The sequence below is a fragment of the Oryzias latipes genome, chromosome 9 (genome assembly GCF_002234675.1).
Source record: "Oryzias latipes chromosome 9, ASM223467v1".
In the NCBI taxonomy this organism is placed as follows: domain Eukaryota; kingdom Metazoa; phylum Chordata; class Actinopteri; order Beloniformes; family Adrianichthyidae; genus Oryzias; species Oryzias latipes.
The window spans coordinates 17,885,379-17,901,903 of record NC_019867.2 but is presented as its reverse complement, the minus strand read 5'-3'; the positions used below and the strand labels follow the sequence as shown (position 1 = coordinate 17,901,903).

The 16,525-nt window shown below is 41.9% G+C and overlaps 1 protein-coding gene across 3 annotated transcripts in view; it reads left to right on the top strand.

Annotated features, from left to right (window-relative positions):
• ttc28 (tetratricopeptide repeat domain 28) overlaps nucleotides 1–16,525 on the top strand; it is a 222,596-nt gene that overhangs the window by 187,424 nt on the left and 18,647 nt on the right. For all 3 annotated transcript variants that reach the window (XM_011479364.3, XM_011479363.3, XM_011479365.3), the window contains 5 exons: nucleotides 1,518–2,314; nucleotides 2,401–2,945; nucleotides 4,724–5,247; nucleotides 11,781–11,890; nucleotides 16,262–16,391. In XM_011479364.3, the coding sequence (XP_011477666.1) occupies nucleotides 1,518–2,314; nucleotides 2,401–2,945; nucleotides 4,724–5,247; nucleotides 11,781–11,890; nucleotides 16,262–16,391 (2,106 nt within the window). The remainder of the gene's footprint in view (nucleotides 1–1,517; nucleotides 2,315–2,400; nucleotides 2,946–4,723; nucleotides 5,248–11,780; nucleotides 11,891–16,261; nucleotides 16,392–16,525) is intronic.

Genomic DNA, 16,525 nt, shown 5'->3' with positions numbered 1-16,525 from the left:
ATGTCACCCATTCTGGCTCCAGGAAGTTTTTTTTTTTAATTCTTTTTGTCCCATCAGTTGCTTTTTTATTCCACATCCTCCCAGCCAAATTGGTCCATGCTGACACAGCAAATGACGGGCAGTGAGTCCGTTAAGAGGATAGAAACTGTGTCTTTTGTTTCCTCCCAGCTGGTTTCTGTTTCCTTTATAGACCAACATGCAGCCGTGCTGTTTACTCTCAGTAAACTTTGATGAGATCCTGGCAATTAGTATTATTGACATTTCTAAGAAGCATTCTTGGGGATCAGCAAGGAATCTCAAAAGAAAAAAAGGAATGCGGGAGATGTTCAGTAATATTTTTAACCTTTTTTATTATCTTCCTGCTGATGTTTCCATTCGACTTTATTTATATACAGTTGTTAAATACAACTTGTTTTGGTTGTTCAGAGATTTTATTCATGTATATGCCAGATGTCTGATATGGAGTCTATAGCGATCATTTTTCAGATTTGAGTCATTTATGAGAGAAAACACTCTCAACACCATAGGTTATCCAATATTCATACTTTTTTCCAAGTTTAGCTCTTTTTTTTCTCAAGTTGTTTGCTTTCCATCTGCTATTCTCATTGTACCCACCCCATTTGTACATTCTCTTCCTTTCAGCCCTGTTCCCTCACAGCCATTTCCTCCCATGTGGAGATGTTGTTGGTTTTAGTGAATTCCCTGAAAGAGTTGTCACAGACAATTTAAACTATCAAATGATTCTATTTTAGCTTTACAGCAACTCTTTGATTACACTATGTTAAAAACACCATAATACTACTGGGTGAGAGTTTTCTGTAACAAGATCATTCTTTGAAGTAGGGCAGTCCAATTGCAAATTTAGTTGAGACACACTTTAAGTGCATTATTATCTTGAATGTAGATTGGCATTTTTGTGGCAATACTTGTTTTGGGGTTTTGCTGAGCTGTGTGTGCATGACAAACATAGCATGCAGAACTTGGTGAAACACCAAGATTTGGTAAAAACATGGTGGATTCTGGCATAATGCTAGTCTGAGCAGGTTTTTATGGAGAAGCGAAGATGTGGTGTGTTTAAGTTCTGTTGGGATGCTTGTTTGTGACACCTTTTTTTAAGTGTTCAAAGGGAAGTGCTGTATATTTGTAGTAATAGTTGAAGTATAATTACATGGATTTATTTTTGTGGTGTTTTCTTTCTTATTTTTTTTTTTCTTTACTACAGTATAGGTGGAATAGGAACCCTTCACTTTAGTAGATTACATGATGTGCTGCATTTAGGGATAAACACATATGGGAATTTTTGCACTGATTTTTAAAGATGATTTTTTAATTTTTTTATTTAGGTAATAAGAGATTGTGTTCTGAGCAATTTAGAATTTGTTCCTCGGGAACCATTTAAATAGCCCTGCTTCAGAGTGTCCACTTGTCCAACTGATTACACTGATTTTAATGCAAATACTGAGAGATTGTTTGTTCTTGTAAATCTTAATATTTTCATTTCTCTCTTTTCTACCCAGGCATCATCCACCAAATGAAAGGGGACTATGAAACTGCACTGAAACTCCACAAAACACACTTAGCCATTGCTCAGGAGCTAAATGACTATGCTGCTCAGGGCCGAGCTTATGGTAACATGGGCAATGCCTACAATGCCCTTGGAGCCTTCGACCAGGCTGTCCGCTACCATCGTCAGGAACTGCAGATCTCTATGGAAGTCAATGACCGAGCTTCGCAGGCCTCCACCCATGGCAACCTGGCAGTGGCTTACCAAGCCCTTGGTGCTCATGATCGTGCACTACAACATTACCAGAACCATCTCAACATCGCCCGGGAGCTCAGAGATGTCCAAAGTGAGGCACGAGCTCTAGGAAACCTAGGGAACTTCCACTGCTCTCGAGGGGAGTTTCCTCAGGCTGTGCCCTACTATGAGCAGTACCTCCAGCTGTCCCCTGAACTCCAAGACATGGAAAGTGAGGGCAAAGTTTGTCACAACCTGGGTTATGCCCACTACTGCTTGGGAAACTACCAGGATGCTGTAAAGTACTATGAACAGGACCTAGCTCTGGCAAAAGATCTCCATGACAAGTTGAGTCAGGCAAAGGCCTACTGTAACCTTGGTCTGGCTTTCAAAGCCTTAGGGGACTTTACTAAAGCTGAGGAGTGTCAGAAGTACTTGTTGTCTTTGGCTCAATCCTTGAACAATGCGCAAGCTCGCTTTAGAGCTTTAGGCAACCTGGGAGACATATTTGTCTGTAAAAAGGATGTTGCTGGAGCCATTCAGTTCTATGAGCAACAACTGGCTTTGGCTCACCAGGTAACAGCCTATGATAAAAAGCTAAAAGTAACTTATCTATTTAATCACATCTGTTCTCTTTGTATGACTTTCTGATCTTCTTTCAGGTAAAGGAGCGTAGAATGGAGGCATGTGCCTACGCTGCCCTTGGAGCCACATACAGACTTGTGCAGAAATATGACAAAGCCCTGGGTTATCACACCCAAGAGTTAGAAGTATACCAAGAACTCTGCGATGTCTCTGGAGAGTGCAAAGCTCATGGCCACCTGGCGGCCGTCTACATGGCCCTCGGGAAGTATGCTATGGCTTTTAAGAGCTACGAGGAGCAGTTAGAGCTCAGTCGGAGGTTGAAGGACCCTGTTGTGGAGGCCCAAGTCTATGGCAATATGGGTATTACAAAAATGAATGTAGGGGTGATGGAAGAAGCAATTGGATACCTAGAGCAGCAGCTGGCTACTTTGCAGCAGCTGAGTGGAAACGAAGCAGTAATGGACCGGGGCAGAGCCTATGGAAACCTGGGGGACTGTTATGAGGCCCTGGGAGACTTTGAGGAAGCCATCAAGTACTATGACCAGTATTTATCTGTGGCTCAGAGCCTAAATCGCCTGCAGGACCAGGAGAAAGCTTATAGAGGCTTAGGCAATGGACACAGGTGAGTCTGGAAATTTGTTTGAAAGGTACTTTAAAGATTTGTGAAATGGCCTTTATCTTCACTGTTTGGTGTTAAAGATTATTCTTTTCCCTTGTTTGACTAAAAGTGACAACCGTTTGGCTTTAATTTGTCTCATTTTGTGTCTTCTGTCTGGTTAGTAAGACACATTTCTAGGGAGCTGTTCTTAATTATAAATCTGACGCATACCGTGCTGTGTCAGCAGCAGTCAAGTGGCCAAAGCCTTATCTGTATGTAAAGTAAGTTAGCTCACTGATGTCTGAAACTTAGAGAAGCACAAGCCTTTCAAGAGAGCTCCTACATTGTATATATTTTCTCCTTTTTTTCCAAAAACTTTAGAGAGATGACAGAAAAAACCCAGGAGACCAGCCCCCCCAATGAAAACTTGTGAAAATTGACACGTTAGAGATAATGTTCTCCATACTATGCAGCATCAGCACGGCACCACAACAATCACACACTGCTCAGAAAGTAATACCAGACATGCCCTTCTTATCTTCCTGCAGCTCTCAGTCTTGGAAATGCATTAACGCTCTACATTAATTAAGCTGAGGGCATTTTTTTTCTGACTATTCTCCAGCTGAATTGGCAAGCGGCAATTTGGAGTCTTTCAGGAAATATCAGTAAAGTCTCAGTAATGTTTGTGAAGACGAGCGGAAAGTTCCAATAAGCGCAATCATCCGTGTATTATATGAAGATGCCAAACAATGTTGCCCCTCAAAACTAATCGCGCTTCAAATTTATTACAGTTCAGTATTCCTCCGTATTTGCGGGGGTTAGGGACCAGAGACATCCGCGAATACTAAAAACCACACCACCACAGCGAAAGAATGTCCGTCACTGATCCTTACTCATCAAAAACCCTTCTGAAACATTTCTGATACTTTGTAAATAATAGTGATTCAGGAACCAGTGGAACCATCTTTTCATCGCTGTGAAATATTTTTTACCAGCCAGCGGAGAAGTGGGCGGGTCTGCATGCTCTTCATCGCCGCTCCTCCTCTTCCTTCAGATGCAAAAGTCATACAAGCATCTTGAGTGATCTGAGTTTTTGTAAGGAACCGAATGAGTCACGTGATTGAAGAAAATTTGCAAATACGTGAAATCGCAAATATTGAAACGCGAATAAGCGTGGGTACACTGTACTTAAAATACTTTGCATAGAAGCACATCGGTATATAAATCATTTAAGTATTATCAAAAGTAAATATTATTTTCTCTTCATTGTTATGATGTTAAAGGTCTTTTTGTGTTTTTAACTTCTCATTGTGTAGCAAAAATTTTTGTCAAGAGGTAAGTTGTGTTTTCGCATCAATAAATACAAGATAACAGCTAATCTGTTGCACATTAGTTTTATGAAAACATATTGGACCTTTTTTTGTGCATTTTCCTAAAATCTTCCTGAACATGAAGAAACATTGCTAAATTGATCACCGTTTCACCAATGCTTGTCGGTTCATTTTTGTTCCTAGCAGAAATGTTGTCAATACTTGGGATGGTTGTCAAGACAATTGACAAAGTCTGTTTCTGCAGCAAAATCAGACTGATCATAAGTCATTCACCAAAAACTCTCCTGTCAGTAAATATTTTTATCTCTGGTATAAATATATTTGCCTTTATTCATTTTGTGAAGCAAAAGCACAGGAACAGTGATTTTACTGACAGAACGTCATCGAAAATCGAAGAGCGACTTAATATTTATTTAGCTTTTGTGTGGTAAAATGTTTGCACTCACTCCTGTCTTTTGGTTTCATCTGAAGGGCTATGGGGAACCTGCAGCAGTCGCTGGTGTGCTTTGAGAAGCGGCTGGTTGTGGCACACGAACTCGGCGAGTGTGGAGGCAAAGCTCAGGCCTATGGTGAGCTTGGCGCTCTCCACAGCCAACTGGGCAATTACGAGCAGGCCATTTCCTGCCTGGAACGTCAGCTGGCCATTGCTCGTGAAACCCGGGATAGGTTACTAGAAGGCGATGCCAGCTGTGGCCTGGGTGCGGTTTACCAAGCGATGGGAGAATATGAGACAGCTCTGCGGTGCCACCAAAGTGATCTGGAGATTGCAGAAGAGGCAGGAAGCACCGTGCGCCAGGCCCGCGCCTATGGAAACTTGGGCCTCACCTATGAATCCCTCGGAAACTACGAGCGGGCGGTGGTGTTCCAAGAACAGCACCTAAGTGTAGCGGCTCAGACTAACGACCTGGCTGCCAAGACATTGGCCTACGGCAGCTTGGGAAGAACACACCATGCGCTGCAGAACTACTCACAAGCTGTCATGTACCTGCAGGAAGGTGAGTGAGTCAGTGGTAGCAGGGGAGAGCATCGCCTTTGTTGCTTGAGCTGATAGGCTTAGAGTTTGTGAATTCATGAATATGAAATTCTGAACCTATTTATTGCGAAGCTTTTGCCATGCTTTTATTAGACCTTTTGCATGTGTGTGTGTGTTTCTGTGTTCTACGTGCACAGAGGGATTTTTCACGAGTATTATGCATATGTTGTCTTCTGAGCTGTATAGGGATCTCAGCACTTGTGTGTATTTGTCAGCGCAAACCTATCAAAATGCCACGGAGGTATTTCTCCTGTTTACTGCCGGCTGTGCCTCACACCCCTATATCTACTCCCTCAGAGGGTTCTATGTAGAAAGCTGCCAAAAGAGTCTTTTTCACGCAGTAGCTGTCAAACTCCCGCCTCTCACGCTTCATTGTCCCCCACAGATTATGGTGAAATTAAAACCAGCAGCTCGGCCTCTCGAAAATTCATTATGTTTGTCACTGAGGGTGTGATAAGTAGGAGCATTCATGGATGTGTGATAAATGTTCTCACCGACAGCACCGCCTGACATCACGCTCACTGCAGAACCCCTATCATGTTTGAATCCAAACATGCTGGAGCTTCTGTGAGATGTATTTTTTTTTTTTTTACCTTCCTGGGGGGGAAGCAAAAGTACAGGGAGTCTCTTCCATCTCTGTTCCAGATGAGGTATCCTGGTCGGTTGTAGTCCAAACTCTCGCTTTAGGCCTGTAAGCTGAGTTTTAATGGAAACAAAAAGGACAGAGCCTTCTGTCTCCACCCTGCCCTCCAGATGTCCCTCGTTCTGCCCTCATATTGTTCCTTATTTTAGCTTTGAAAAAGAACAGTCCCTTCACTTTGCTTGACAGCCAATTATTTCTGGCCAACCTACCCAAACCAAAAATTTTTTTTTCCTTCTTCCAGTTTTCCTTTTTTTTTTTTTTAACCATGCTTCATGCTGCCCTGCTTGTTCCTATGTTTTTCTTTAAAAATCAGCAGATTAGAGAGGACACTTTAATCAAGTGCATATATTGCTTGGATTAATAGACATAAGTCTGTGTGTTTTATATACTACATAATGCCCCAAAGATGTACAACCTCGTAAGATCCCATTTGACAGCTAGGAGGCAGGTTTTATTTCCATTAAGTTAAAAATGTTCACCACTCCTCCAGGTATTTTCTGTTAATGTGATATTGGTTCCTTGGAGTGAAACAAAAAGAGTAATTTTAGACCACGGTCCATTTTCCAACAATTAACACGATCAATTGTGTCATCAGATCAATGTTGCAATTTCAGCAACTAATGGCAAAATCACAGTTTGTCCATGCTTAGGGGAAACCTCTCATGTGCCCAGTCAATAGAATATTAAAAGTACTATTTTAAGTTTAAATTCTCTCAAGGCTTACCCAAATTTAACCCCTTGATGCCTGTGGATGCAAATATGTGTCAAACCACTTCTGCTCCAAACTTACCTTAATTTAGCATCTACATGCATACATAGGTGTTTTTATTTAATAGCTGGAAATAAATTCAGGCATCAAGGGGTTAAAAACTTAAATATGAATTGATTTACCTTAAAAAAATTACTGGTCTTCATATTGTTTGCCAGAGTTTGCATAGAAGGAAGAAGGAAGTCCTGGCTTCTCAAATATTTCGCATCGCTTACTGGTGTGATATACCAAGTTTCTCCATAACTTCAAGACTTTTAAACTCATACTACTGCTCCTACACCTGGCTGTGGATCCTGCCTCTGGCTCGACTGGCGCCCCCGGCCGTCCCCCCTGCTCCGTCTGGATGAAGCTCATCTGCTGGACTTTAAATATGTAGTTGTAGAGTTGGATAAGTTAATTCTTCTCCGAGTTTTCCGGAATCCGTTTTTTTTAGGTGTTTTTCCTTTCCGTGTAGGGGGGTCTAAGGGCAAGGATGTCCAGTTTTGTTTAGTCTGTTTAGTTAGTTCAATTTAGTATTTTCCTATTGAATTCTATGTATTCATGATCCTTTTGATTTTATGTGTAACTTTTTCAATTACCGTTACAAATCCCATCGAGATGACTGTTGTTGTGAATTTGGGCTATACAAATAAAATTAATTAAATTGAATTGAAACTGCAATTGAAAGCGATAAGCACACGAAAAACATTTTTTTAAGTAGTTAAACAGATGTGACAAAGTGATGCAAGCCATAAATGTACACAGGGGAATTTTCTACCAGTTCCTTTAAATCCAACTAACTGATTTTGGCAACGTCGTTTATGCCTATCAGTATGTTTCTTTTTTGATCCAAACCCAGTGAGGACTTTGTTTTCTTATTTGGTTCCTGGGATTCTCATTGCACCTTTTGCAAGTAGACCAAAATATATAAGCAGAAGCATGTGTGTGATGATCGCTGCACCAATAAATATTCTTATGCACATTTACAATTTCTAAGTTTAATTTTGAGTTTCAAGAGCAGCTTTTTCCAAGTTTGTTTTAACGAGCTGCTGGCTTCATTCCGTGCATCTGAAATGTTCATCAAACTAAGGGCATTTGTCTTTTTTTACTTAGGACTTCAACTATTTCTTAATACATCTTGTACCTATACTTAACTCCAACACCCCCATGATCCTGAATAGGAGTGAAGCAGGTTTAGAAATTGGATGCATGGTTAGGAGAAACCCTGGTCCTTAATTTATTTATTTTTGCTAAAGTGTTAAATTCTACCCCATTTTTGTGTTTTCTCAGAAGCTGCATCATGTCAACAGCAACCCTTCTTCTCCTTGTTGCTCTAAGTTTGATCTGGCTATAGCTTCCACAGCTATATATTCTTTTAAGGACCCACTACATAGAAATAATGTTTTTTTAAGTGGCATTTTATTTATGAGGTAGGACATATCGAAAGAAAATTAGTTTAAAATTGCATCTTTAAACATTTCTATATTCACATGATTGTAAATCAGCATAAAAAATGCAATTTAAAAAAAGATTGTTTTGCGTCATAGTAACTACAATTGGCATGCAACAAGCTCTGCTCCATTGTGATGCATCCATTTACAAACAAATAGATCCACGTACGTCTTTGTTTTCCTTGTTTGAGTTGGTATCTGGCTCAAAACTGTTCGGCTGGATAGCTCCAATATTGTTTGCCACTTTTGGTGCACCAGGAATGTTGGGTTGTGGTTTTAAGGAGCCGTAAAATAGTAGAGAGTGTATAAACAAATGGGTGACGGGAAGGGGGAGGTAGGCCTCCTCCAAGCCAACGATCCCGCCCACAACTCAGAGGTGAATTTCTAATAAACTACTGTTGCTCTACAAAAACTATGCTCTAACACGATGACTGTTTGAATTTGAATTTTAGACAGCATCATCATCATTAAAAGACAACTGGGAACACTTTTACAAGAAATAAAAAGATGTTTTGTCGGGGCTCGATTGAAAAAGAAGCCATCGAAACTCATTGAGGCTTCCTGGTTGACTAAAGCAGGAATGAAAAATAAAATAAAAAGAAAAAAGTTATGATGAATTAGTTTATTTAGGAGAGCACAGTTCCAGAATATATTGACAGCACCTGTAGGTGCCAGCATCTTTATTTCCCTTTAACATGACCTATTATCATGTGTTGTCATCTTAAGTGTTATTTTTTTAACTTGTATACCCCCACATTTCCTTCCCAAATTCGAGGCCAACCAGGAAGTACCAAATGTTGTAGTTTCTTAAATGACTGCTTGAAGCTAGTTTCAAAAGTAAGCTATTTAGTATTGTTTGCCATGTTAAGGTCCAATGTCATCCATTTAACCGTTTTTAGAACTTACTGAATCCCTTTCAGGGTCACAGGGTTGCTGGAGCCAACCCAGCTACTGTTGAGTGCAGGCGGGGTACATCCAGAACAGGTCACCAGTCCTGTTGCAGGGCCACACACTCACATGCACACACTCTAAAGGCAATTTAAAGATACAAATTAACCTGTCTTTTGGAATGTGGGAGCAAGCAGGAGTTTACTGGAGGAACCCCCCCCCCACATGCACGGGGAGAACAGGCAAACACAGAAAGGTCCCAGCTGGGATTTGAGGTGCGGCCTTCTCACTGTGAGGCGAGAGCACTAACCACCACACCACCATGCAGCCCTGAGAGAGAAAAAAAAATGATCTATAGCTTCTTTTCAAACCTTTTTGTTGTTTATTATTTTATTTTCTATTCATGGCAATGGTTAGGGGTTGTTTTTTACAAAGCTGCTGCTTTGATTTTATTAAAGCTCTATCTAGGCAGGTGGATCCAACCAAACCTAATATATGTCTTGGGTTTTACCCAACTGCCTGTTTTCAGAACCAACACTGTTGGGTGGAGTAAGCTCCACTCAATATGGCTGCACCAAGTCAGGTTTTAGTTTTATCCAAAATCCTATACGTGTCAGAAATGATCAGCCTGGTTCCAGACCTCAGACACACTTTCCTGCCCAACTTCAAGTTTATTGTTTTTGTTCAACTTCGTTTGCTCAGCTACACACAGAGGTGAGAGTGCAGCGAGGCTTTGTACCTCTCTTTCTAGTTGTTTCCAACCATCTAACCCTGAAACTAAAAGTAGGTTTTTGCTAACTTTTCACACGCTGTTGCTGGCTGCTCCACATGTGGTCATGATCAGAAGGTACTTTGTTGCTTGGTGTCTCGCGCTTGTATGTGCCAGGTCATTTCTTTACAGGCACAAAGTGTGCTCTTGAGATATGCACGGGGAGTCTGTAAGGCCTGTGACTGAAGGCAGAGAGGTGCACAGGCCTCGGGGTTGCAGATGATCTCTCACCCAGCTGTCATGCAGCCTTTAAAGTGTTCTCTAGTTGCTCTTCAGGGTGCAGCCATCCACGGCCACATCCTCGTGTCAACCAGTGCTACGTGACTGTGCCTGCCGGGCACACCAAAGGCACACGCAGTGACAGGGACAGACACTAAATGATACAGAGGGAGCAGAAAAAGAGAAACGAGAGAGTTAGCCAAAGGAGGAAAATTGAGAAGGAAAATAAGAGCAGCCGGATGGTAGGGAGAAGACAGAGATCCGTGTGAGTCATAATTCACATTTATTATTTCTCTGTCAGATAGAGAATAAAGAAAACATAGAGTTGGTTGACATTCAGGCTTGATCATAAAGAACTATCACAGAGCAGCTCAGGGCTTTATGCGAGTGTGTATGTTCATGCGTGTGCTTGCATATGTGCAGATGAAAGCCTCGGAACTGGAGATGGAATGAGTGAGGGGTGAGTCTGTCAGAGAAGGAAAAGGATAATTTAGATGTGTTTCCTCGTTCCTGCTCCAGTGCCTAATGAGCCCTAAGCATTGCAGAGTCCCTGCAAGCACTGCCACCGCAGCAAAGATGAAACAGGTAGAAAGTGTGTGTTTGGGTGGGTGGGGGGGTGGACAGAAGCACAGAGATGAGAGGAGGAGGTACAGGAGCAGATACATGGGGGAAGAGGGCAGGCAGGCAGGCTCAGGGAGGGTGTGTGGAAAGATAAGAAAAGAAGGGAGGCTGTTACAGGCTTGGCTTCAAAGGCTGCCGAGTGGCGTGGCCATGGAGGAGCCATGAAGTCTATGGCTGCCTAGTGTGCTGGACTTGCAGAATAGGCTCCCTTTTTCAGGTCACACTCTTTTTCTCGGCTTATCTGGACCAGCCACAGACTGTTTTCCAGGAAAGCGTAGAGAAGCAGACTCGGACTGGGCTGGCTTGGCCCATTTTTCTGCTGCCTTTGACCAAAAGCATGTTTTGACCCCTCCATCTCCCAGGCGGGTGGAAAAATAGACTTGCAAATACAGAGGCGGCGTTAAACAGGGCATGAGCTACGGTCCTTTGTAAACTGTCGAATACTTGCCGTGCATTTAGCCCTTTATGGATAAGATGTGTTTTAGAGGCTGTCATGTGTGTGTTCTTTTTTTTCATCCTCCCCCTCTGCTGATGGGGCATTTTTTATCCCTGCACTTGGGCAGGAGCAAGTGCTCAGCAGGTAGTGAGGACACATGCAAAGATGTGATGCACGCCTCGGTGGTTGATGAATAGAAAGTGAAATAAACTGTGAGCCCACCAGGTGATAGAACCTAAGTGTGCTGGCAGAACGCGCACACCTCCACATACACCCATGCATTTTCTTGAAAGCCTCAATTAAAAAATTAAAAAACAAATATAGATTTCAGCTGTTTGTTTGCATGCGGTCTATTAGTCTCTCATTAGCATGTTTGCAAATATTTGTGCATGTCATTGCTTTATTGTTCTGCTGCCGTTATGCAAACAGTCCCCATGCGGTTGTGTTTGCTCGGCCGGTCAACCTTTTTGCATTTGTTGCTGTGCAGTCGGATGAGCGCACTCACACTTTGCCCCAATCCTGAGGCATTCCTTGTTTTCTACACCCAGCGCACGAGCAGTTTCTTACAACTCAGGCCAAATTTCCAACCCCGCTCACTGTCAGAACATCAGCACCATGCTATGCTTACATCTGTTACTCTCAAAGATACATAAGAGTCAGTCTGCTTGGAAATAATTCTTCCTCTCTCATCTGCTCCTCTTTCCTCTTTCCTTCTCACAGGCTTACGGCTGGCAGAGCAGCTGGCTCGACGCGAGGATGAAGCTAAGATCCGCCATCGTCTGGGGCTATCCCTCTGGGCTAGTGGGAACCTGGAGGAGGCCCAACACCAGGTAGAGTATCTCTCACGCCTTCCTCTTCTTGCTTTGAATCACCTTAATTTCTGCTCAACTCTATTCGAATTCCCTCCTTAGAATCCAACCTTTGGAGTTAGCTGACTTCCAATAAGTCTATATCTGCTGGCTTTACTAGTTGGCAACGCTCACTACTGTTGGAAGTGAAAGAGAAAACGGGTGGGAAACAAGCTTTCAATTTAAACCTTACGGCGCCAGAAACGTCTCAAAGAAAAAGAGAAGAACAGGCGAAGAAAAAAGCAGTGATGGTTGTAGCGCTTAAAGATGGCTGCCGGCAGTATATGCTGGAGAGTTTGTTAGGCAGGCAAACGCTGTCATCCCTGCAGACAGGTGACAGACGAGTGCAGATTTTTCTCTGTGAGTTTGGATGATCTCATGAGGCCCAAAGCTCTGCATAACTCCCACTTCTGCTCCTCTTCAACCCACTGCCCACCTGGCAAGCAAGATGGCTTTGCAGTCCCTCCAATCACCTCACCACAATCTTTGATTTTTCTCCGTATTCCTTTTTAACCGAATTGTGTAGCAGCAAACAAGTCTGACAGTCATCCAGCAGCAGTTGCTGTCACTAAAGTCTGTAGGGAGTTTTTTTTTTTTTTCCAGCTGTCTTCGTTTCTAAAATCTCGCCAAAAACATCTCTGCTGTGATACAAGCGCACTACTTGCAACTGCGTGACCTAGAAACATTTCCTTTTGTTTGTCCTGCGTCATACTTTTCAAAAAGTTACTTTTGTCTGTTTGCAATTATCTGAAACAAGAGCAGAGAAAAACACCAAAAAAAAAAGAAGAATGACCAGAGCAGAGCACGGGTGCTCATGAGTCATGTTGAGGAATTTGTGTTCAATTAAAGCAAAATATTATTCTAACAAACTCATGCAACATATTTTCCACTGCATGCTTCCAGTTTAAGCACGAAGAGCCCTGCGGCCCTCAACAGTACCTTGTCCTTGTTACGATCACCAGTATATTTCCATGCATGTGTTCCTGCATCCATTGTGGATATTTAAAAGAACATCTCTGCCCTCTGGCTCGCAGCCCTCAGGGTGAATTCGTAGTGAGAAAGGACACTTTTGTCCACAGATTAGGGATCAAATGGTTATTCATGAGCTTGCGTCTGTACAAATAACCTTGATATATCTTTCTTTTCATGCAGGGATCCTAAAGGATTGTGCTCAAATTCTATAGTTGCCATAGATGTAGATAGGCAGTACTTGACCTCATGTTTCTCACTCTTTTCATACATTTAGGCCTAATTGCAGTTTATCACCTTAGCTGTGATCTTGGTGTTCACCGTGACTCCCTTGATTGACGTGACCTGATTTTAATCAGCTTCTGAGACGCTCTCATTCATATCACAGCAAGTGTGAATCAATAAATTTGGTCTTCCTTAAATAAAGGTGGTCTATTTTCGATTTATTGCGTCTGATTTGATCTCACGGGTATTCCCCAGTGAGCTTCTTTAATTTAAAAAAAAAATACATAAATGGTAAGATGTATGTATCAAACCCTGCTCACTCTACCACCCATGCATGGCATTGACATTTACTCAACATGCCAGATAAAAGCTCTGTTTTTGTCACTGACTGTAAAACAGGAGCACGCTAACTGGTGACACGGCGGCTGCAAAGAGAGCCACTGTGCCACAACACAGTGGGGATTGCGACAGTTTCAATCAGCCAGCCGCCTGAGGAGAAATGAGCTTTTTTGGAAAAAGAATTGTTTGCAAATGTGCAAAGTAGCGCTGTGGTTGTCCTACTAGAAGCCCATTGGTAAATCCAGCCTCAGATCACTGCTTAGCAAAAAGCTATCTATTTAAGTGTACTACAATTATACTTGGTCTATCCTAAAAGTGAGGCAGTATACTTGAATTTTGCTTTATATATACTATCTATATATTGTAAACTTTAAATATTCCAATTTAGAAGAGGTATTTAGTTTCTATACCTCCCAAACCACATGTACAGTATTGTATTTACTATAGTAGACTTGCTTTACTCATACTCAAGTATATTTATAGTATTTTCCACACTATAAGGTGCACTTAAAAGCCTTAATTTAAAAAAAACAACAACATTATGCCTTATAATCCAGAGTGCCTTAAAGATGGATTAATTCTGGTTGTGCTTTATGATGTCAAAGCGATTTTGAGAGGTCCACAGCGCTCTGTCCAAATGTCCGTCTTTTTTTCTAACAATTTGTAAAAAAGGTTAGGTGGTATTTCAAAGACGCTAACGTACAGTGGTCTCGAACTGTGTGTTTTGTTTTCACATGTTACTAACAAGGTTGGGAGTTAGTGTAGTCACAGTAACGTTTGTTTCACCAGTATCAGCCTGGTTTTTTTAATATATATAGGAGTTACAGGTGTTGTGAGTACGCTAACGTGGTAGGGAATTCCTTTGAACAACGATTCGATTCAGACCTAAAATCACTCCAGGACATCTTTAGCATTACTGTAATGATGTCTTGATCATGCTTTGCTGCCATCAAATGTGTGTTGTCCGCTGTGACGGCACTTGGACGTTTTTACATTAAAGTAAAATAAACCTACCATACCTCGATCTAAATGGTCTTTTCCAATATCGATGTAATGGATTTGTTTTATTTTGAAATTATTTTATGGTATAGGTCAATTTGATTAATACGACAGAGTTTTAGCCCCCCCCCCCCCCCCCCCCCCCCCAAAAAAAGTACAATTACGAGATTTTATCTCGTAAATTTATCTCCTAAATTTACGACTTAAAATCTCGTAAATTAGAGATCGTAGAGATCTTGTCTTTTGTGGAGGAAGAAAAGATTCAAGTGGAAAGCTGCAAGGATACTGACGGCTTCATCGGGCTGCAGAGATCCTGCAAACCAACCATCAATAAATAAAACTTTAATAAATTGTAAATCAAACAAATGAGCTTCCAGACATTTGGAATGTTCAAGCTCATTCAGTTCACCTGTTCAACAAAGTTTAGTCGGTCTGCTCTGTTGCTGCGCGGCGTTCACCTGCTGCTCTGCATGCTCACTTCCACTTTAATCTCGTAAATTTACGATTTAAAATCTTGTAAATTTACGGGTTTTTTAACAACCTCCTTCAGACAAATTGATCTAATTGGATTTTAGGAATAGAAATTGATTTATTGATTAAGTTGATCAATTGTTACACCCCTATAACATGACGTGTAGCGTGTTACAAACAAGTTTTAGAGTTACTGTGAACACAGTTAATAAAGTCTGACTGACTGATGGACTTATCTCTGACTCTTTTGTCTCGCCTAATGTAGCTTATAGTTCAGTGTGCCATGTATATGACAAAAGCGTAAAAATAGTCCATTCACTGACGGTGCACCGTATAATCTGGTGCACCCTATAGTGCATAAAATGGGGTAAAAAAGGAGTGGTTGTGTCATGCACGAATGCAGCAGAAGTCCGAGGTTTTCTGGTGATCTCTCCTCTATATACACCTTCTGACACACTGACCTTGGCACTGATCAGCTTCAGTGTGTACCAGCAGTCACTAGCAATCAACACATTCTGCAAAGCACAAAAAAGTAGTCCTGAAAATATCTCATTTGTAGCTTGAACCTTTTATCAGCCCTTTGTCTTTTTCAGACTATGGTAAAGTAGTGCTGGTGTGTAGCATCTCTGCTGGATTCAGACCCCCAGAGTACGGCTCTGTAGCCGTCTCACTTCTCTCAGGGTTTCTAAAAGTAGCTGAAATAGGAAATCAATAACAGCTTACATGAATCAGCACTCCTGGTCAGCTCTGCCTGGCCAGTGTGCAACATCGCCTGCTTGCTCCGCTTCTCCATTGCCTTCTGCCTTCTATCAATTGAATGTCTGGATTTGACTCAGAACGCCCAATAAGACAGACAGGTCCATTGAATTCTCATAGCATTCATTTCCTCGGACAGCGTCAGTTCAGTTTACACAGGTAATTGTTGAGTGCCGGCCCTCTTCTAGGTTCTGGCAAACAGGAGGTGAAGAGACTTTTATGTGTTTTTGATGGTCATTTGCTAAACTACTACACTGCATTGCTTTTGTTGAGAGTGGTGGTGGTGGTGGTGGGGGGGGTTGCAAGGATGCTTGCCAATGACCTGTGAGGTGGGATGCTGCCACCTAGTGGTAGAATTGACTTCTGAAAGCCTGCACACCTACTCACACAGCAGTTGGCCCACATTGCTACCGCATCCATCTATTAGAGTAATATGACTGGTTACATGTGTAGCACTCAGAATCTTCCCACTCCACTGTAGTACTGCTGGTAGTCTCTGTTTTTTCAGGTACCAGGAGCTATCCCAGAGCTTAAGTGATTCTCATACAACATAATGTAATAGTACTAAAGTCTGAAACTGTTATTTTCTTTCAGCTTTACCGTGCATCTGCATTGTTTGAGACCATCCGCCATGAAGCCCAGCACAGCACAGACTATAAACTCTCCCTGTTTGACCTGCAAACATCTTGCTACCAGGCTCTCCAAAGAGTCCTCGTCAGCCTTGGTAAGACAACATTTATTTCTCTCTGTTTTTTGGGTTCCTCTTGTTTGATTTCAGTCAGGTTTGTTTTTTGTATCCTTGACTGAATAGATTATAAAATGTGCTCATTCAGTAACTATGGCTTCTGAACTGCACAG